At 38.1% G+C, this 22,029-nt stretch overlaps 2 protein-coding genes across 2 annotated transcripts in view; one reads left to right on the top strand and one right to left on the bottom strand.

The window, feature by feature from the left end:
• The window catches only part of LOC123871995 (peroxidasin homolog pxn-2), a 50,510-nt gene extending 41,063 nt beyond the window's left edge, over positions 1–9,447 (top strand). Inside the window, exons 13-24 of the mRNA XM_045916093.1 lie at positions 798–933; positions 1,377–1,648; positions 2,108–2,281; positions 2,739–2,915; positions 3,344–3,547; positions 3,954–4,196; positions 4,440–4,624; positions 5,151–5,419; positions 5,908–6,057; positions 6,519–6,665; positions 7,113–7,269; positions 7,625–9,447. Coding sequence (XP_045772049.1) covers positions 798–933; positions 1,377–1,648; positions 2,108–2,281; positions 2,739–2,915; positions 3,344–3,547; positions 3,954–4,196; positions 4,440–4,624; positions 5,151–5,419; positions 5,908–6,057; positions 6,519–6,665; positions 7,113–7,269; positions 7,625–7,810 — 2,300 coding nt within the window. The 3' untranslated portion in view covers positions 7,811–9,447. The remainder of the gene's footprint in view (positions 1–797; positions 934–1,376; positions 1,649–2,107; positions 2,282–2,738; positions 2,916–3,343; positions 3,548–3,953; positions 4,197–4,439; positions 4,625–5,150; positions 5,420–5,907; positions 6,058–6,518; positions 6,666–7,112; positions 7,270–7,624) is intronic.
• Positions 9,448–9,782: 335 nt separating this feature from the next.
• Positions 9,783–21,777, bottom strand: LOC123872000 (serine-threonine kinase receptor-associated protein). Its single transcript, XM_045916105.1, has 8 exons — positions 21,537–21,777; positions 19,243–19,377; positions 18,448–18,606; positions 17,949–18,070; positions 12,905–12,986; positions 12,106–12,273; positions 11,464–11,675; positions 9,783–10,082 (listed from the first exon to the last, which is right to left on the bottom strand). The coding sequence occupies exons 1-7, from the start codon at positions 21,649–21,651 to the stop codon at positions 11,482–11,484; spliced, it is 975 nt and encodes a 324-aa protein (XP_045772061.1). The 5' UTR covers positions 21,652–21,777; the 3' UTR covers positions 9,783–10,082; positions 11,464–11,481.
• Positions 21,778–22,029: the final 252 nt, after the last annotated feature.

Raw genomic sequence — 22,029 nt, 5'->3', positions numbered from 1 at the left:
GACAAACTTAGTATTTCTATGGTCATTGGGCCATTTGAACAACTCTGTAATCAGAGAATCTATTTCAGTACCATTCACAGCAGATTAATACGGTAAGTGCCTAGTGGGAAAACGATCGATTACACGTAGTTAAATCGTACATCACTTTAAAAGTGCCAAAGAAATGTATACAGTACAGCTACTAAACATATGAACGATTAATTACACGTATGACTACATCATCGTATCGTACATCACTTTACAAGCGCCAAAGAAATGCAACTGTCCTCAGCTCACCCCTTATGTCTCAAGCCAATGACTCACTGGTGTTTTTAGTTTGTATTGTGTAAAAGTAATTTGCGTTCACAACGAGCACGAGAAGATCGTCAGTAAGTAATAGACGACCAGCTAAAGAGGATAAACTTAATATTTCTAAAAGTCAAATGATCATTATTTTGATCAACTTTGATAGTCAGAAACATACCGTTCTCAAGTAAGTAGATAGTAAGAAAAATGTTAAAATACCGCAAGGGGCGTCATGGCCAATGCCTTAATAAATATTTAACAAAATCTAGGTCATGTTTATTGAACTTGAACTTTAATTAGCGGTTATTTAATTTAATGTGTTTTCTTCAACATATCGCTATGATATAACTTTTTTTAAAGGCTTGCTGTAGAAAATTTAAAACATTGCTATGTAAACTTAATAATTATTCTATGATCATGCAGAATTTGAAAGGTTGTAGTGAATAGTTTACTTATTTTAATGCAAAGATTGCACTCCTGAAACATCCATATAAAATGGGTATTATTTTCAGATGGAGGAGCTGATCCTAAGTCGCCAGTTGGAACTGCAGCCTCATTCTCCAAGGCCAATAAATATGCACTGAAGCTCGCAAACACTTCATTGTTCTTTGAGTTCGCCACCAACGAACTTCTCAACTCTGTTAATGGGTAAGATATTCATACCCGTCTATGTCTACTTATTTAGTGGGTCTTTATCGTTGACTTGGCTACCTAGGGGGCATAGACGAGGAAACGCTTTATTAAACGTCCAAGGTATCGCTGGCAAAGCCAATTAGCATATCGAATTGATGCGATAATTGGTGTTGACCACCTAACCATCGATATATTATCGCCGGAGGCAAAATCTTTGGGTTACCGAGTCAACGAAATAAGTCAACCTAAAAATCGAATTGAATTGAATTTTACGGCTATATGCAGTATAGCCGTCAGGACTTCACTCAGATATACCTAATTGCTGAAAACCCTTTCTTAGCGGGGGTTTACGTTATAACGTAAACATTAAACTGCTTGAGTAGTATTAGCTGTATTTTGATATATCATTCAATTGTTCTTTTTTATCTACCTATAACATTACAATGCTTTTATTTCAGACGTCGCCGCAAACGTCAGATATTCAGCGATTCCCTCGGATTCGGTTCAGCAAACGATTTCGTGGATTCCTTACAATCCGTCGACGTCAGTAGCTTCCTCGGTCAGGACCAACTCGGGCCGGTCATCGAACCCCAGTGCGACGATAGTAGCAGCTGCGACCCTGACAACCCGTTCAGAACTTACACCGGACATTGTAACAACTTGAGAAATCCTAACTTGGGGAAGAGTTTGACTACCTTCGCGAGGTTACTGCCGCCCGTGTATGAAGATGGTAAGTTACAAATAAAATTAATCTCTTGATTTATTCAGTAAACTTTCCTTGCTGAGCTTTTCAATAAAGTTCAAAATATTTTTGAAACAACGAAAACTGCTTAGTGGAGATTTAAATAACTTAGCTATAAATACCTGTACTTTGTTTGGTTGGTTTGATCTCGCATTCTCGCATGGTGTTCCACCATTTTGTTCTGTTTACTATTCACGTGCAATAAAAAATAAAAGAAATCGTTATTTCATAATTAACTACTTAAAACTACATTGTATAGTAATATCATTCCACCTAAATGTTCTTTTTCGCCATTTTTTACGTAGGTATGTCGTAGCCAACAACAAAATGAAACGAGCGAAATTCTCTAGAATATCATAACTTTGCATTTTCACAATATTAAGTAGATACTGAAGTAGGTAAAAACGTAACTGTAAGAAACTATTGATAATACATCTCATTTCCCAGGTGTAAGTCGTCCCCGCATCAACTCGGTGACAGGAACGCCGCTGCCGTCGCCTCGCATCGTGTCTACAGTGATCCACCCTGACATCTCCAACCTGCACACCCGCTACACTTTGATGGTGATGCAGTTCGCTCAATTCCTTGACCACGAACTTACTATGACTCCAATTCATAAAGGTAAACTAAATTTTTCTTACTAAATAAAGGAAAACTTTTTTATTATCTTTCTTTTGTATTTCTAATATCCTTGGAGTAGTTCTGAAGACTTCTCAAAGTCACATTAAAATGCCTCAATGGTTTAGGGGGTGAACTGAAATTGGGGAGATCGTATAGGTTAAAATACCAGCCGTTGTGCTCTTACTTACTGTGTGTGTGTGTGTGAGTGCGTGTGTGTGTGTGCGTGTGTGTGTGTGTGTGTGTATGTGTGTGTGTGTGTGTGTGTCTTGCTTACTGCCAGCGCAAAAATTTAACGCTTGGTTAGACAAGAAAGGGGGATATCATGGTATGTCTGACTACTCATATCTTTAAAAACTATTATGTTATAATTTACGAGTAGCTCCTACATCCAAATAATGTAGAACTCCTTGCGCCTGTGCAAAACGTGCAATATTAGTCCTTTGTTCCTGTTTCTCAGGTTTCCACGAATCGATCCCCGACTGTCGATCATGTGATTCGCCTAGAACCGTGCACCCTGAGTGCAACCCATTCCCCGTACCGCGTGGAGATCACTACTACCCTGAAGTCAACATCACATCGGGCGAACGACTGTGCTTCCCTTTCATGAGAAGTTTACCTGGACAACAACAATTAGGTAAGAACCCCTATATTTTAGAGGCAGTACATTACCAAGAATCAAGGGAACCAGAGTTATTGATATAGCTCAACGAGTTGCAAAGCTGAATATGGGTAGTAAAGTAGGTAAATTCGGAATCACAGATTGATGTTGGGGTGCCGAGGTGCTTGAATTGAGGTAGACCTTCTTAAGTCAAAAAAATCAAAAGATCAAGCGGACTATGTTGTAGAATCCTGACGTTTATTGCGATTTTAGATACGCTTTACCGTCAGCCTATTTATTATCTCTGAATAAACCAATATGATCGTTAAAATACTTAAAAGAACCTTTGGTCTTTATTCTTTAAAAACTTTGACTGTATCACATGATTTCCATATCTCCTTTGCTTAAAATATTACATCCGCATTCCATAATTCGCATTCACAATAGCATAACTTCCATTCCAGGACCTCGTGAGCAAGTGAACCAAAACACGGCGTTCATCGACGCGTCGGTGGTGTACGGCGAGAACCCGTGCATCGTGCGCAAGCTGCGCGGCTTCAACGGCCGCCTCAACGCCACGGCCAACCCGCACAACGGCCGCGACCTGCTGCCGCGCTCCGACAACCATCCTGAGTGCAAGGCTCCTAGCGGTTTCTGTTTCATTGCTGGTAAACTTTATTCAATTTCTTCTATGGATGTCTAGTAGGATAATGCTTATCAAACGATCAACGTTGAACCCGGTCGGTAACTGGATGGGTAACCAAATTTAGGCATCCGAATTTGGCGTTTTTGTTTTTTGCCTCAGTGGTGCTCTCTGAGGCACGAAACAAAAATGCCGTCGCACGTCGGTCCCTTTTATTATCACTTAACTTACTATCTATTTACGGTACTTACTGTCCAGGAATGGTCCAGGAACTTGGAAGAACCTAAAAGCACAGTAATCAATTTCACCATCTACTTGAATTATGTGAGGGAATCCTGAAGTTATCTAGATCGTCAACAAATTCTTATAAACGCACTAGAATATCCATTAACTACATCTGCATATTTGACTCAGAAAATTTGGTTTTTCAGGTGACGGCAGAGCATCCGAGCAGCCTGGTCTAACCGCTATTCACACAATCTTCCTCCGAGAGCACAACCGCGTGATAGAAGGCTTACGAGGTGTCAATCCTCACTGGGACGCGGACCTTCTGTTCGAGCATGCTCGGCGCATCATCGCCGCGCAATTGTCCCACGTCATCTACAATGAGTTCCTGCCGAGATTGCTTTCCTGGAACGCAGTCAATCTATACGGGCTCAAATTGTTGCCTTCTGGTAAGTTCTTAACCAGATAAATTGGTATAAGTAACAGCATCATACTGAATATTCATGATGAAACCAACTCACAAGAGATCCCATCTGTTGCGGATCTATATGTAATATATTATATGTGCTGAACCCATTCTGGCAAGCTTGTGTTAAAAATCCTGTGTTCTTTATCCTCAACCAAATATTATTGTAGGTAATTTTGCTAAATTGATCATGAAAAATTCTGATCGTCTGAACTATCTATTTCAGGTTACTACAAAGAATACTCACCAACATGCAACCCATCCATCGTGACGGAATTCGCAGCAGCCGCGTTCCGATTTGGTCACTCGTTGCTCAGACCGCACTTACCACGTCTATCACCAAACTACACACCAGTCGACCCACCTATCCTATTGAGAGACGGATTCTTCAGACCTGACATGTTCATGAACGTGAGTATACCTATATGAGGTCATTTTAATAGTATCAAGTGACCCCTTGTGGCTCAGGACTCCCTGTCCCTGTATACCTACTATTTACAGCCCTGCTATACAATTAGATTTTATTGCCCTATTGTTCCGAGTGGCCGATGTGATTGATATTTGTTCCTATTATTGGCTGATGGGCAGATGGGTTCTGGAGATAAAACCACGTACCGGTTAGCGCAGTGTGGAACAACCTCCAGCCCGCTGGACCGATGACCTGAAGAAGGTGGCGGGGAGCGGGTGGATGAGGAAGGCGGAGAACCGTGTTTGGTGGCGCGCTCTTGTGATGTCCAGCAGTGGACGCATACAAGCTGATGGAATGGTCCTATTATTACAATTTGTAAATTATGTCTGGGATCTTAAATAAATTAGAAATCAACAATCAAAAGTTGACAAAAGTTTGTTAAATGCCGTTTAGGTGATAAAAATTAAGACATAAATTGTTGCAATTGATAGTCTGTTTAGTTTCCTAAACACTGGTTTTTATTTACAGCATCCACCAATGGTAGACGAACTTATCCGAGGCCTCACATCCACCCCCATGGAAACACTCGATCAATTCATCACTGGTGAAGTCACCAACCATCTGTTCGAGGATCGCAAAATTCCCTTCTCAGGCATTGACTTAGTCGCCCTGAACATACAAAGAGCGAGAGACCACGGCGTTCCCAGCTATAACAACTACAGAGCACTTTGCAACCTGAAGAGAGCTACTACCTTCGAAGACTTGGCTAGGGAGATACCTGATGAAGTTATTGCTAGGTACCTAATAATTTTGCTTATATATTTGATACCTAGTAGTTTAATAGTATTTATTCTTTTTGTTGGGAAAGTGGAAGCACTTGGTTCAGCACAATATCAGTGAATTTGAAGACAAAAGAAGGATCGATCTGGTTTTTTCCGCGACCAACTCAAAAGTAGACCTTAAACCTTTTATAAACATTGTCGAGGATACCTTATAATGTCCTCATGTTCGCGCTTCTTATGCAACAAATAGGCGTCACATGAGCCAAAATAGTGTACATGAGCTTGGCATATGAGCGAAACCCTTATTCGAAATTATTTTGAACAGAGATCAAATTCGACGATGGTATTATTATCATCGGTAAAACATGATAATTAGAAGAATGCTATTTTGGTCATTAAAATTCTCAATCTGTCAATTACTGCCATATTCGTTATAAGATATTCGGTAGGCTGGCCTTTTTACTTAAATTTTGAAATTAAATATTTTTTTGTCGTGGTAACAGGTTTAAGAGGATATACGCAACAGTGGACGACATTGACCTGTTCCCGGGAGGTATGAGCGAGCGACCACTGCAGGGCGGGCTGGTGGGGCCCACCTTTGCCTGCATCATCGCCATACAGTTCCGACAGCTCAGAAAATGTGACCGCTTCTGGTAATTACACCGTTGTATAACAAGAGGATATACCTGACGATGGCGTTCCTGTTCTCGGGTGGCGTGTTGGTACAATGTTAGGTTAGGCATCCTCATTGATGTCACATCAAACATTGCCTGGATGATAAGGCAGGTCAACAACTGAATGGATATCGCCAATATCTTTTGTTTTAGGGATTTGCTCTATAAAATAAGGTTAAGACGAAATTTTTTCGGTGTAAACAAAATTGCTGGCACACTTTGCTAATTCTAAAATTTCCTGACGTCTGAATTTCAAATTGATATTTCCTGCCCGTGCCTGTATCTGTTCAGTCTTTTCTGTGCCTTTTAAAGCTAAAACTTTACCTCCACTGTATCCATCCAAAAAAAGTACGAGAACGACGTTTTGTCCTATTCCTGTACGTCTCGTCTAATTTTTTCTGTGCATTTCAAAGCTAAAACTTTACCTCCACCGTATCCAGGTACGAGAACGACAATCGAGCGGCGCGCTTCACGGAGCAGCAGCTGGCGGAGATCCGCAAGACGACGCTGTCCAAGATCATGTGTGACAACTTCGACGTGGCCAGCGACATCCAGCGCGCCGCCTTCGACCTGCCCAGCAACTTCCTGTAAACTTACAAACTTTTTACACTTTTTATCAATAAAATAATTAATCTCATTTTTCACTCATTTAGAACCAATTATCCGGGTACCTACATCTTTCAAAGTGTCTAAAAATTTTGATTCTCTATGCGTCTCCATTTATAACGTCTGCACTATCTCAGACGTACCATTATCGAAAGGGTTTACTTACTTGCAGTCCGATTGGATTACCTGTGGACTTGGTAATTCCCTTATAGATCGTAAATTATTTCTCGTCCATAAAGTATGCGTACAGTATAATGTATGAATAGAAGGTACACGTAAGAAATTAGTATATCCGATGATGTCAAAGCAAAAATTTTATCGAAATTTTATCCGGTTCGAAGGATCATTTTGTTTAGCAAAAATTTGTTTTTCCGGAAGCTAAGCTAAATTATTGTGGTATTCCCTTATTTATGTGTGTTGTATTCCAGGAATCCCCGCGTGCCATGCTCGTCTCTGCCCAAGATCGACCTGTCAGCGTGGCGCGAAAGCTCCACGCAAGGCTGCCTCATCGCCGCACGTAATGTGGCGCTCGGGGACTCGGCCTTCCCGTCGCCTTGCACCTCCTGCATTTGCACTGTTGAAGGGGTGAGTGCATAGAAACACATACTTTTTCCTGTCAAGAGTAAAGTAAGAGAAGATAAAAGTCAAAAGACATCAAAAAATGTACAGGTCGTGCATCGATTGATAAATCCTTGTGAATCCGTTAGGGTCTGTTAGCTAAATTACGTGAATCATTCTCCAGATAATTTAATAATACCTACTTTTATTCTACCTTCACCGAAGAAGTTTGTAATCTGACATTAATTCTCACTAATCGGGGTTTAGTCTTTATAATCCTGGTTCCATTAGTTTGCCCCGATACTTCCTTTTCTGCTTCTTTGGCCAAACCAAGACCTTTTAATAAATTATTTAAATAATACTAATATTTTACCATCCACAGGCCCAATGCGCGTCCCTCCGCATAACAGACTGCGCGCAGCTATGGCGCGAATGGCCGAGAGAGGCTGTGTTACGCGACGACGTATGTACCGCGCAGTGCGGCGCTGCGCCCGCGCAACAACGCGCGCCGAGGCGACAAAATCTCAACTTTAAGTTCCCCGACCTTACGCCCTTCATCGCGAAGTGAGGAGAAAAGTGAACAAGGGAGACTTGTGTTGAGTGATAAATAGACTAAAGAATTCAGTGCCCATTCACGTTGATTCGTGTACATCAAGAGAGACAACCTATTAGGCCGAGCTGAGCGTGCACTCCAAAATGTGCGACAGCAGACTGTTGCATGTCCGTACAAACTGCAAAGCGCGCATACTAGCATCAAATTAAAGAAGCGGATGTAGTCCGACCTTAGGTATTGAGTAGTATCTACCTATTAATTTAGTCGAGAAACCAATACCCCTTACCAAACGACCCGCAAGAACCGCAATCTGGCACATTCATATTAAAAAGAAAGTTTTACACACATTTCAATATGTGTGTGCTAGATTCGGTCGCATAAGGCGAAACAAAGTAATGCTGCTGACGTCAGAACAGCTTCTAGAATCTAGCTCATTACAGAATCAAAATAAGTCACGGATAGTATCATGTATTTTGTGCATGATAGTGATGTGAAATGCTACGAAGATATCGATTCTGTTTAGGTATTTGCGAATTACGAATCCTACTTGCCTTATGCCCGTTTTTGATATTTAATCTATCTGTAATCTATAGATCGGTAACTTAGGAACGTTGTTATTTGTCAAAAACACCATAGCTACAATATATTTTGACATGATCTTGACAAAAAACAGCGTTGCTAAGTAACTTGTCCCCAGATTACAGATAGATTTAATATTGAAAACGCATGTTAAATATAACTGATTGGTTTGGCTCTCTTGATTGAAGAAACGGTCATGCGTTAATGGAGGGTATAATAATCGTGTCCATGTGTCAGTGTACCTACAGACCAAGTGATGTGTATGGTTTTAGATGAAGATAAACATTTCACGTCGCCACACTTGTTGATATCGTAGACTTTATGTAATGTATGTAGCTAAAGTCAGCGGTGCTAATAGAAAATGTTGAACTAGAGTCTTAAATGATACTTATTTATTAATTTTTAACATTAAAATATACATATGAAGAAATACTGCTAACTATTACGAAAGTTAATTTAAAACAATCTATAAAAAATATTAGGTCAATACTTACCTAAGTATTAAAAATTTATTATCTTACCTAGTTATAAATAAAAAAAAAAAACCACAACGTTAAAACTATTTACATATAAAAAAAGAGTATTTAAAAAACTGATTGTTACAAGGAGATTCAGTTGTATGCCTAAGTCAAAGTACCTAGATTTAAAAAAAATTATCAACATCGAAAATCTTAAATATTTTATTATTATCAACATTTTCATACAGGTTTGCACAATAAACTTACAAACTGCGCATTTATGGCCATCTTAAGCTTTAATTGAAGGAGATACAAAATAGTTTAAGAAAACAATATTGCTGTCTCAATTATTATGGAGACTCAGTTTATTTTTATAATGCCGAATTTTACCAATGTTACCATTTTACGTACAAGCAGAATAATCTATGTATTTTTGTCATAAGTAGATTTTGTCGATAAATAACAATTCACTGCCTACTTACGTCCCTAGTATTATGTTTGTAAATTATTTTTGTAAAATATTGGCATAGTAATTAATTTTAGTTAAGTAGTTTTATTCTTACTAACAAGTACGTAAGTTACTTTAATGAATAAAATCTCACAAATAGTCAGTCATTCGTGTTTTATTTGATCTATCATTCGATTTAATCATAGTAAAAGATAACGTCCTGGTTGGGAACATAATAATTATGTACGGAACCCTAAAATAGCGAGGCCCGACTCGCACTTGGCCGGTTTTTTCTAGGATCTCGAGAGTAGGAAATACGAACCTAAGAATGCTAAAAGTACATAATAGGTACTAGTAGTAGTTAATTAGACCATTTTGAAGTATGGTAATGTAACCTTTCACTATTAACAGTCCGTTGCCGGCATATTGGCATTACTAGTTTTAATGATATAATTATCCTTCGATAGTTGGCCACAGTTTAAAGGCTAAATTAAAATCCATATCCATATTTACAAATTTATTTTGTTCCATAAAATTATCAAGTCTATTCAGTTTCTTTTTACAATAAATACATTACATTTAATTATTATTATTTCGTTTTGAGTATAAAAAAAAGTGTTTCAGTAAAAAATAAACAACACAAACACTGGACATATAATGTAAAAAGTCTCGATATTTATTCGTCCGCACATAACGTGTTGTATACGCATCAAACGACTTGGTGACTGCTATCTTCACGACGATTCGTGGTATCACCACCAAGCGATCGATTTTGATTGCACATTATCTACTCCTCATCACTCTGAAACAATGAAATGTTACTATAAATACACAGTAGTGAGTTTGGATACAGTGTGGTTTGGTGAATAGATTTAGCTGCAAAGATTCAACAAAAAATAATTATTATTAACTAAAGATTCAACAAGTGTCTTTGTGATGCTCCATAGCAACTGATTAGGTATTTTTTATTAGAGAGTATGATCGTTTAAGTATCAATCATACACCTTTTAACAGGGCTCTCTCCGTCACTCGTTTCATACAATCGTAGTTCCAATTTCATTTGAATATTAAGCAACCAAAGTCCATGAAATTTTGCAGACATATTCTAGAAACTAATATCTGTGTCTGTGGTGTTTTAGAATTTTCTAAAAATATGTAGTTTTAAAATTACAGGGGCTCAAAGATTTGTATGTAAATTTTAAAGACCGCGTAACTTTGAAACCGAATATTTTAACAGAAATCTGGAAAACCACAGACATAGATATTAGTTTCTAGAATATGTCTGCAAAATTTTATGGACTTTGGTTGCTTAATATTCAAATGAAATTGGAACTACGATTGTATGAAACGAGTGACGGAGAGAGCCCTCTTAAGTTAGCCTGTTTACATCTTAGACTACCTCATCGAACTATTTACCTAAGATCCGGCTCGAAGGATCAACCAGCCGGAAGTTTGTTACGCACACTGTCCACTCACGTGGGAATCTCTACGCGTAAACCCGTAATTTTTTTCCCCCATTGCACCACATGCCAAAGACTAAAGACGTCATTAGCCGCCACTGAGCTACTCACGGGTAGGTCACGAGCGGGTCAGTTGGCGGCCACCTCCTTGAAGCCGTTGGCGATGGGCTGGTGCTCGTCGCTGCGTCGCTACAGCCGATATATGCGGTCTGACACCGCCTGCCAAAGACTAAAAGCACCATTTGCTGCTAGTAAGCTACTCACGAGTAGGTCACGAGCGGGTCAGTTGGCGGCCACCTCCTTGAAGCCGTTGGCGATGGGCTGGTGCTCGTCGCTGCGTCGCTACAGCCGATATATGCGGTCTGACACCGCCTGCCAAAGACTAAAAGCACCATTTGCTGCTAGTAAGCTACTCACGAGTAGGTCACGAGCGGGTCAGTTGGCGGCCACCTCCTTGAAGCCGTTGGCGATGGGCTGGTGCTCGTCGCTGCGTCGCTACAGCCGATATATGCGGTCTGACACCGCCTGCCAAAGACTAAAAGCACCATTTGCTGCTAGTAAGCTACTCACGAGTAGGTCACGAGCGGGTCAGTTGGCGGCCACCTCCTTGAAGCCGTTGGCGATGGCCTGGTGCTCGTCGCTGCGTCGCTACAGCCGATATATGCGGTCTGGCACTGCCTGCCAAAGACTAAAAGCACCATTTGCTGCTAGTAAGCTACTCACGGGTAGGTCACGAGCGGGTCAGTTAGCGGCCACCTCCTTGAATCCGTTGGCGATGGGCTGGTGTTCGTTGCTGCGTCGCCACAGCCCATATACGCGGCCTGGCACCGCCTGCCAAAGTCTCACGGTCCCGTCTTCTGATCCGGTTGCGTAGAGTTCGCCGTCGGGCGACCATCGGACGCAGTGCACAGGCCCAAAGTGACCTTTATTCGATTCTGAAAGGACACAAAATAACCTTTATAATTTCACTTTTTTAGTTGATGGTTAAAAATTTGTATAAAGTTCATGGTGAGGTAGTTAAAAATGTTTACAGAACAATATTTTATTATTAGTAGTACTTTAGTGCACTAAGGAATAAAAACGTTGGTTATTAGAAGTTGTAACAATTTCGAAAAAATTATCTAAGTACACCTTTTGATGCACTAGAAACAACTTTTCAAACAAAAAGTGTTTTTTTTTTTAATTTAACAGGTCCTTAGGTAGGATCCATTTGAAAATAAAAGTTTAGGCGTAAGAGTAACTGCATTGACGGTTCCTCTGGTGCTGCAAGTGTTCATGGGCGGCGGTAATCACTTGACTTCAGGTGACCCGTCAGCTCTTTCGCTCAGTATTTATATTATAAAAACAAAAGCGTCGGTCTCTCACCGAGCTCGGTGCCGGTGTTGTAGTCGAACTTGTAGACCTTGAGGTCGTCGCCGCCGCACACGAAGGAGGCGCGCGAGGGCGACAGCGACGCGCTGTAGCACTTGGTGGGCACGGGGAACTCGCGCATCTTGCGCATCGTGTCCGACGAGTAGAACGATACGTTTGTACCTGCAGTACATTTTTTTGAAGAATCATCATAGTAAAATCATTAAACAGTAAAAATCCAAGTACAGTAGGGTCACTTTGCAAAGAAGTTTTTTTATTTACTACTAGCTGACGCCCGCGACTTCGTCCGCGTGGATTTAGGTTTTTTGAAATCCCGTGGGAACTCTTTGGTTTTCCGGGATAAAAAGTAGCCTATGTGCTAATCCAGGATATTATCTATCTTCATTCCGAATTTCAGCCAAATCCGCCCAGTAGTTTTTGCGTGAAGGAGTAACAAACATACACACACACACACACACACACACATACAAACTTTCGCCTTTATAATATTAGTGTGAAGTGTGATAGCAAGGCAGCAGCACACTAGTGCCAGAAAAAAATCGTCGAGGCGAACTCAGGCGTCGCACGTTGCATTTATGAAACTATAAATAGACTCCAACTCTCAATAGACAGGGATGAATGAAAGGTTGAAAGGGAGGCCTTTGCAAACTGGAACACATCAGGCTTAAATAAACAGGCACACGCTGACACAATCAGTGAAAAAACACTGTCGAGAAGTGAGTGTCTACAAGCTACGTGAAAATTACGTAAAGTTTTAGGATATTACAGTAAAAGATGAACACATTTTGCTTACCATGGGCTACAGTCAATACTGCTCCATCTCTGGACAGTTCTAAACTATTTGGGACCGTTGGGAATTCGACTTTTTGGACTTCCTGAAATAAATTAACGAAATAAAATTAATATGGTGTACAATATCACAGACTGCAATCGCGTTCAACGGATGTGGTCAAAACAGACGACATAGCGGCCACAAACACGACCACACTTGCAAACTAGCGTCATGACTTAGAATCATGAAATTTGGCAGGTAAATAGTCTTATAGCACAAAGGAAAAAGTCCGAAAACCGTGAGTTTGTGGTTACATCACATAAAAATGTGTTCATGAACTAATAATATATTATGTAATGAGTATTTTCAATTTTCAAAGTAAGATAACCATACCAAGTGGGGTTATCATATTATGAAAGGGCTTTAACATGTACATTCTAAAACTGATTTTTATTTATTTTTATGCATAGTATTTTTTGATTTAACAGAGCTCTCTCCGTCACTTACTCCATACAATCGTAGTTCCCATTTCATTTGAATATTAAGCAACCAAAGTCCATGAAATTTTGCAGACATAGTCTAGAAACTAATATCTGTGTCTGTGGTGTTTTAGATTTTTCTAAAAATATGTAGTTTTAAAATTACAGGGGCTCAAAGATTTGTATTTTTCTTTAAAAAAAGGCCCAACTTTGTGCTCGTTTTTCTAGACAACGAAGCAATTTAATGAAATTTGGAAAAACCACAGACCTAGAAAATTTAATGAATATTATGTAGTAAAAAAATTATCGTTATATATTTTATATTGTTATAATTATGTGGGAACTACGAAAACCAGAAATTACACCCAGAAATCTTGAAAATTTCGTGCTGTCTCGATTTGTGCAAGCGGGGTGGTGAAGTGCGGGGGACGACACGTGAAACTGACAGAAACTGACAGTCTAAACACACGGGCCACATTTAGACTGCACCCGACTCCAAACTTGTTAATAGGTCTAACTAAATACACTGGTACATTTCAACTTGCGTTAGACGTATGCGTTACCTACTCAGACGTTGCCTGTAGATAAAAATATGTCTCATGTTTGCTGGCAATAGCGCATGCATCAAACCCTGCAAGTTGCACCTATTCCTCACGCAATACGCAATTCCTCACGCAATACGCACAGCTTTAATATTATAATTTTTGACAATGTATACTATATGTAATGCCATATCACAGGTCACTCTCTGATTTATTGCTAACAATTTACTTCCAAATGCAAAGAAATCTAAGTGTGTTGAATTCACACTGCCCAATACCAGGACCTTAAATGACATAAATTCATTGATAAATAATCATATGTTGAAAATAAAGGAGAACCCCGTGTTTCTCGGTATAATGTTAGATGCAAAGCTTCTATGGAACACCCACATATCAACACTTGATGGTAGTAAACTCAGCTCTGCTGCTTACACTGTTAGAAAAATTCGACAGGTACTGACGTGGAAACTGCAAAAATTGTATATTTTGCCTATTTTCACTGTATTATGTCTTACAGACTCTTGCTATGAGATAAAGCGGTAGATATTGAGAAAAAAATGTATTACAGAAAAGGACAGGACGTGCAATTTATAATTTAAAACCACGCGCTGCCATACAATAAAAATATAAGGAAATAAGTACCTTATCTATTATCTTATAGTAGCTTCTAAATATATTTACAACTAGCTAATGCCCGCAGCTTCGCTCGCATGGATTTAGGTTTTTAAAAATCCTGATCCTTTCATTTCCCAGAACAAAAGTTGCCTCTCCGTAATAGCCCGTCCCCGGGATGCAACTTGTTTCTGTATCACGTAAGAATATTTAAACGGATTATCCTTTTCAAATCCCGAGGGATCACCAGGATTTAGGAATGCAATTTCTTACAGCATCAGGGTTGAGGTCAACGACAAAGTGTTTACTTGGTATAGATACCTTCAATATCAATTAATAATCGACACTTTTTAAATCCCATTAGCTTTAGTAGTCAGGTCCCCTGCAACATCAGTATTGAGGAGTTGGAATCCAAATTTTTTATTGAACAATGTCGCAAACTTTCTTTATCGATTAAAAAAACTACCCAAAATTACGCAGTTAGGTTACCTGCCAAATTTCATGGTTTTGAGTCAACGGGAAGTACCCTAGAGGTTTTCTTGACACACACGACAGACAGAGAGATAGACAACAAAGTGATCCTATAAGAGTTCCGTTTTTCATTTTGAGGTACGAAACCCTAGAAAACGTAGGAACGGCATTCCGAACCAGTGGTAAATTTTTCTGACCATCCAAAAACACTTTGAAGTTTACCTAAAAGTTTACAGGAATAAAAATTTATCATTGTATTCAATTCCATTTCATTCTATTCCATTCTGTTCAAAGATAAATAGATAATAAAAATACTTGTCACCGAAACAATAATTTACGATACATCAACCAATATCAATTTTACTGATGACAATCTGACTATTACCAAAGTGAACGACTACTATAATATCTATTATATACGACTAACATAATAATATGTATTATAAATTGTGTGCCGTTTGCATTCTCACTAGGTTCTCATTAAGTTTGTTTTATTTGGTTAAACTTTCTGGCATTTATATTGTTATGACGTTTAATTGGCAAACAGTCTGTTTATTGGCTGAAACTCAAAAATTCAGCCAATCACAACAAAGAAAATATTGTAATAATGATTGATGCAGCTTTCTGTAATTGAAAACAAAATATTTGACATTAACTTGAATGTGACAGTGTTTTCCGAATAGGGTTGCCAGAGGCCCCGTATTTTACTGGTTACCCCGTATTTCAGGATACAGAAACCTGTAATTATGAAAATAAAATACGGGGCAAATAAAACTAAATATTTTTAGGGTTCCGTAACTCAAAAGCAAAAAAGAACTCTTATAGGATCACTTCGTTGTCTGTCAGTCTGTCAGTCTTTCCGTCTGTCCATCTGTCCATCTGTCCTTCTATCCGTCTGTCATGTGTTCATGAACAAATATTAGTATTTTCAATTTTCAAAGTAAGATAACTACATATATCAAGTGGGTTATCATATGAAAGGGCTTTACCTGTTCATTCTAAAACAGATTTTTATTTATTTTTATGCATATTTTTTTAATGCATAACAGTTTTTGATTTCTCGAGTAAAATGTCGGAAAAAATACCCGAATACGGAACCCTCGGTGCGTGGGTCTGACTCGCACTTGGCCGGTTTTTTACAAATTCAGCAGGAGCTGGCTGGCGAAATCAAACACTGACGTTATGTCCAGTAGAAATAATATTTTCCTTTTGCGGCAATGCGTAGCCGAAACCCACTCGATATTGATCATGGTTGTAGTCAAGGCGGCGGGGCTTGGTTTGAGGATGTAAGCCTTTTTTTATACAAGTTAGCCCGTGACTTTAATCTTTTCTAGTGGTAAGTGATGATGCAGTCTAATTTCTTGACCGTTAGGGCCATACTAACCATATAACTAGCCATGACCGAAGCCTCCCACCAGACCAGAAATTTTGAAATGGCGACTGCGCCTGGGAAGCTGTCAAAAACCTAAGCCTAAAATAATACTTACACTATTTCTTGCATTTGCTTACCAATTTTTTTTTGGAAATATATCAAACATTTCGCGCTCACTTCACTCGCGCTTTGAATTTCTATTACTTGGTGTAAACCCCGCAATTTCGTTTGCATGAATTTAGATTTTTAAAAATTCCGTGGGGGATTTTCCGGGCTAAAAAGCCGCCAAAAAAAAATGTCTGGGATGCAAGTTACCTCTGAATAGTAAGTACCAAAATTTTGGTATAGAAGATGGGCCGTGAAAGGGTAACAAATAGATAGGTAAATAGATATACTGTCGTATTCGTATTATTAGTATGGATAGGAAGCTTTAAAAATAAAATCTTGCTATGGCTACACTCGTTTCCCTTTCACTTTATTTTTTTCTGTATTGAACCAAAAACACTTACGCTCACTGCGCTCGCGCTTTTTTATTGTTGTATTTTATCTCACTGTCAAATTGAAAGGCGAAATTCCACTAACCAGGTAATTAGCCCATAAAGTTGAGAAACATTTTTCCTCATGACAGGATTCAGTTCCCCCTGATAAAACCTCTCCCGCAATCGATTCCTGGCTACGGCCATAGTATTGATACTGTGAAGGTGGAATTACAAATTAAATGTAATTTTAAGTTGAAATGAAAAGATTGTATGCATGAAATGTATAACATTTTGCTTTACAACACTAAGAGTTTTTAAAAGCTATTTAAATAAATAAATCTTTTATTTAAAACCACATTGCAAACACAGTTCACCAATCAAGACACGGCAACATACAGAGAAAAAATACAAAACTTACAAATAAACTGAAATATCTAAATAGGCTTTCCATGCATTTCAGAGAGAACCACCGCCTATTTCTTCAAATACTTCAAATTTTCAAATTTCTTCAAATCTAAACCACCTAAACCCCGTATTTTTGATGGCGGTAGCCTGTAAATCAAAAAGAGCCAGGTGGCAACCCTACTTCGACCTAGACAGAATGAAAAATTGTTTTCATTACTCGGTATGCCTACTGCCATAGTGTGACAGAAAGTGTGACGGTAGTTGTGACCTCTGATTGGCCGACTCTCTTTCACTATTTGCTAAAATTGATGATTGCAACAACAATTTTTTCTTTTTTGTAATCGAAAACAGAACACGGACGTCAAACAGGTTGACTAATTGCAATCATTTCTGACCGGCTAACATTGTTCCGCTAGTGGCTCAAACTCACTGTCGCAGCAAGAACATGGTAAATTCAGCCAATCACAGCAATTTGAAATTTGGTTATCACAAATGTACCGATCTAGGAACCGAGAATGCACGAACCAGGGCAGATAGAGATAAGAACAATAATATCATACGTAGGAAATCGACGGGGGATCGTTGACAAGGATAGCCTTAACATGCAAAATGTCGAAAAATACTAGAGTACGGAACCCTCGGTGCGCGAGTCTGACTCCCAATTGGCCGGTTTTTGATATGCATTTAAAATAATTTAGATCTCACCTGCCCACTGGAGCGATCCCAGACGCGCATAGTGAGGTCGTCGCTGACGCTGACGATGCGCGAGTTGTGCAGGAACACAGCGTGGCGTATGCTGTTCGTGTGCGCGGTGAATTTGTCGATGGCTGTCAATATTTATTTATTAGAATAGAAATATTTTTTTTATTCAAGTAAACTTTTACAAGTAGGTAGGTATAGTCCGGGACAGGTTGACCAAACGGTTGTCTAATAAATAAAAAATACTCTGCCAAAAATGGTAGTTTAACAAAAAAATATTCGACCGCAAGTTAATAGTTTTTAAAATTTGTTGCAAGCTCTTCTTGAATCTTTTTTGAAAACATTATCCTTTATAAAACATTCGAAATTCTTTTAAAGATGAGATAGAGATGCATATTTGCATACTAGGTGTGCTCTGTGTATATATGTAACTTTGTACCAATAGCAGTACTAAATTAAAAGAAATTAATAATTAATTTGTTGGTATATTTCATATAGCACTCACGTCCCGCGTCCGTTTTGTTTAAATCAAAAACTCGTATAATTTTCTCGTTGCTAGCAGTAAGCAGCAACGTGTCATCAGAGTTGAAGTTGACGCTCTTTACTATGTGTTCATGGTCGAAAGTATGTACCACTTCACCAAATCGCGCATCCCATAATTTTGCTGAAAATAAAAAAGTTACTTTTTTGTAACTGGTTGTTAGGAGGCTTCGGCCGTGGCTAGTTACCACCCTACCGGTAAAGACGTGCCTTCAAGCTATTTAGCATTCTGATATGATGCCGTGTAGAAACCAAAAGAGTATGGCTTTTGTGAAAACTGCCATTACCCCTTCCAGGTTAGCCCGCTTCCATCTTAGACTGCATCATCACTTACCACCAGGTGAGATTGCAGTGAAGGGCTAACTTGTATATGAATTTTAAAAAAATTGGAATCAGCACAACTTAAATCAGACAAAGTGATGAGAACTCAGTAGAAGATAATAATAATTTTGAAAAACTGGCTTCTAGTACCTGATACCTCATGGTTTTAACTAGATATTTCCTTGTAGACCTACTAATTTGTCCTATCAGTAGGACAATGAAGATAACTAGTTATATTATGTGTAGAACATATTGGCAAGTTTAAGAGAACAGTTTCTTTGAAAGATTTTTTATCACAATTTTTCCAAAAAAGTAAAAATAATCAAACTCTGATCTGCCTTTACACCTTCATCTTACGATTAGTTGTTTTTCTGTGAGAATAATAAAGTTTTCCTCAAAAAAAAGACATTATTTTCATCAATTATACAAATAACAATACCTGTGAAATCTGCTGCCCCACTAGCAGCTAAGTTTGCATTTTGTGTTAAAGCTACGCCCCAGACTGCACCTTTGTGACCTTCAAAAGTTCCAATCCAGTCTCCTGTCTCGCCTTGTCGCAACATGGGTTTTCCATCTGCACAAGAAAATGTTGAATTAAAATTCAAAACCTATTTTCTCACATAATATTAATTAAACTAGTGTATAATTTTTCAAGTTAACTACAGTGACAATGTGTACATAAATCTGCATAATATATAGATAGTCCAACTCCATGATTGGACATCTTATACAATTTTCACACATTAAAGTAGTTCAGGATCTGATTTTATAAACTTCAAAAAAACACTAAAGGCTTGGATAACTATTCACATACAGATTTAAGATAAACCAGATTGCATGCTTAAAGGGTATAATGCATCCAAACTAACAAAGTCCAAAATAAAACAAAAAAACATTTCCACCATGTTGTGCCATCTTAGATAGAAATATATTTTGATTCAATATATTTCTAGTCTTGTCGTACAAAACCCATTACAGTTATATTAAAAATTCAAAATATATTTCTAGCTAAGACATCACAATATGGCGAAAATATTTTCCCTTTGTTATTTTGGACGTATTATGTAAAGTTTACTTATTGTTCTTAACCAATAGATATTTTGATGATCAAGAAAATAATCCAGATGACCTATGAGTAAAATTAAATCAGTTTATCAAAATCTTTACCAAACAATGTTTTGCACTAAATTGAGCCATTAAGACTGATAAGAAAGTATAATATATTCAGTATTAAACAGATAAGTGCCAATAAATCAATATTTACTCAAGCTACAAAGGGATTATCTACTCTAATAACCTGTTTTCATTTGTTAATAGTAAACACATTTAGGGTGCCAGCAATAGCTAAAACAGGTGAATTGAATTGAAATATTATGATTTATTGTACATTCAAGAGAGTTCATTTGGGTAAGAGATCTTTACAACCATTAATACTAAATTACCACCACTATCAAAATCCTTATTATATATATCCACATTTACTTACATAGTCTTCAATACAAGTAACATGATAATGTTATTCATTATGTATATGCAGTGACTTTGACATAGTGAAGGCAATTGGTTACATGGCAAGGTTATCATGAATAATGGGAACAACAAATATGTATCAGCATTGATTCAACACACTGTAATCTATGGGTTTTATTTCTGTGTATTTACTTGTGTATTAATGTTATGAGTTAATTAGTTTTAATTTATGATGAATCCTTAATTTACAAAACAGTGATTTCCTTATGCTATTGAAGAGCATTTTTTTATTGGACTCAAGCCCAGAAGCCTACAATATGAATATGAGCCTACAATAATAGACATAATTACACATATTAAAGATATAATAATACTAAGTAGCGACTTAGCATTTAGAGGTTTTTAAAAATCCAATGGGAACTCTTTGATTTTTATGGGCTAAAATATAGCCTATGTGTTAATTCAGGGTATAAGCTTGAATCTGAAATTTGGAATAGGAACCTATTCCAAACAGAAAAATCAGTTCGCGTTTAAAAGAGTTATGATGCACTTTATATCCCCAAAAATCAGAGTTCCCACGTGATTTAAAAAAAATTAAATTCATTTGGAGGAAGCCATAGGCGTCATCTAGTTAAGTTTCTCTCCTAATTCTACTATGGATGTACTCTTGTATGAATTGTGTTTAGTAAGCGATAAAGCAGGAAGGCAAACAAGTGTGGTAAGACAATGAAACTATAATTACACAGTTACAAAAATGTTAAAAGGTTTTCCTTGTAAGTCACAATGAAAGTAACAAAGTTTACTTCACATTCTATGAGGTAAACATTAATGTCAAGTACTCTCACACCTTGAGGGACCACAAGGTGACCCAGACTATGTCAGTGAAATGTCAACGAGATATACAGGAAAGAAACAAACATGATCCTAGAACAATTTAGCATTCACAATAAATTGTACCTACAGAAATAAGACAAATGCATAAACTGTCCACCAAGGTAAACAGGCGCGAGGAACACGAACGGAACTTCAAGGCACTTCCTACATGTCCGCAAAGAGAAGGTCATCAAAGCCTTTGCCGTAACACTGACCGAGCTGAGCGATTTACTAAAATAAGAAAAGTGAAGGCCTTTCGAATATTCCTTGGCACCCAACATCTGTCACCAGAAAACCAAACGATAACTTCCGAATACGCTTGTGAGACTTCCACCTGTATGTAGGCCAAGGCGAGAGGGCACCCCGGTGAGGAATAATCACTAAACTTACCTTTGCAGGCCGAAATCAAAAAGTATCCATCCTTTGTAACGTCACTAAAGTCCAAGTGCACTACCGGTCTAGTATGGCCACCACATGTTAGAGGAACTTGTTTGAAGGTTGTCATTTTACAATATAATTTAAAATTTGTTGTACTTTATAAAAAACAAAATTAGTTACTTTTAAAAATTAACCTAATGAGTCTGATCGTACTGATTGTTGACAATCGACTGACGGAAAAAGCAAAATGCTACATCAGTGTTGCTAAATAAGAATATTCCTTCATGGAATATTGGAATTAATTTTTTTCACACTATACAAGGAAAAAGTTATAAAATATTGAAATGGAAATTACCTCCGGATGCCCTCCAGCGTCAAGATACATGAGCTGCACTATTTGAATATTTTTATATGTTTTGAAAGATTTTGTTGTTCGTCGTAAGCAAATCGGATGCAATACACTAGTGTTTTGATTTTCTAACACATACCTACTCTATGATTTCTT

This window comes from Maniola jurtina, chromosome 14 (assembly GCF_905333055.1).
Source record: "Maniola jurtina chromosome 14, ilManJurt1.1, whole genome shotgun sequence".
NCBI classification, from domain to species: domain Eukaryota; kingdom Metazoa; phylum Arthropoda; class Insecta; order Lepidoptera; family Nymphalidae; genus Maniola; species Maniola jurtina.
Note: the sequence above shows the minus strand (reverse complement) of the source record. Positions and strands in the feature narration are given on the sequence as shown.

What these genes read in the sequence shown, in the direction of transcription:
- LOC123872000 (XM_045916105.1), bottom strand. Translation starts at nt 21,651, where the DNA reads ATGACAACCTTCAAACAAGTTCCTCTAACATGTGGTGGCCATACTAGA. An exon ending in GGGATCGCTCCAGTGGGCAG is followed by an intron (nt 12,987 to 17,948) that starts GTGAGATCTAAA and finishes AATTTATTTCAG; the next exon opens with GAAGTCCAAAAAGTCGAATT. An exon ending in AGTATTGACTGTAGCCCATG is followed by an intron (nt 12,274 to 12,904) that starts GTAAGCAAAATG and finishes AATGTACTGCAG; the next exon opens with GTACAAACGTATCGTTCTAC.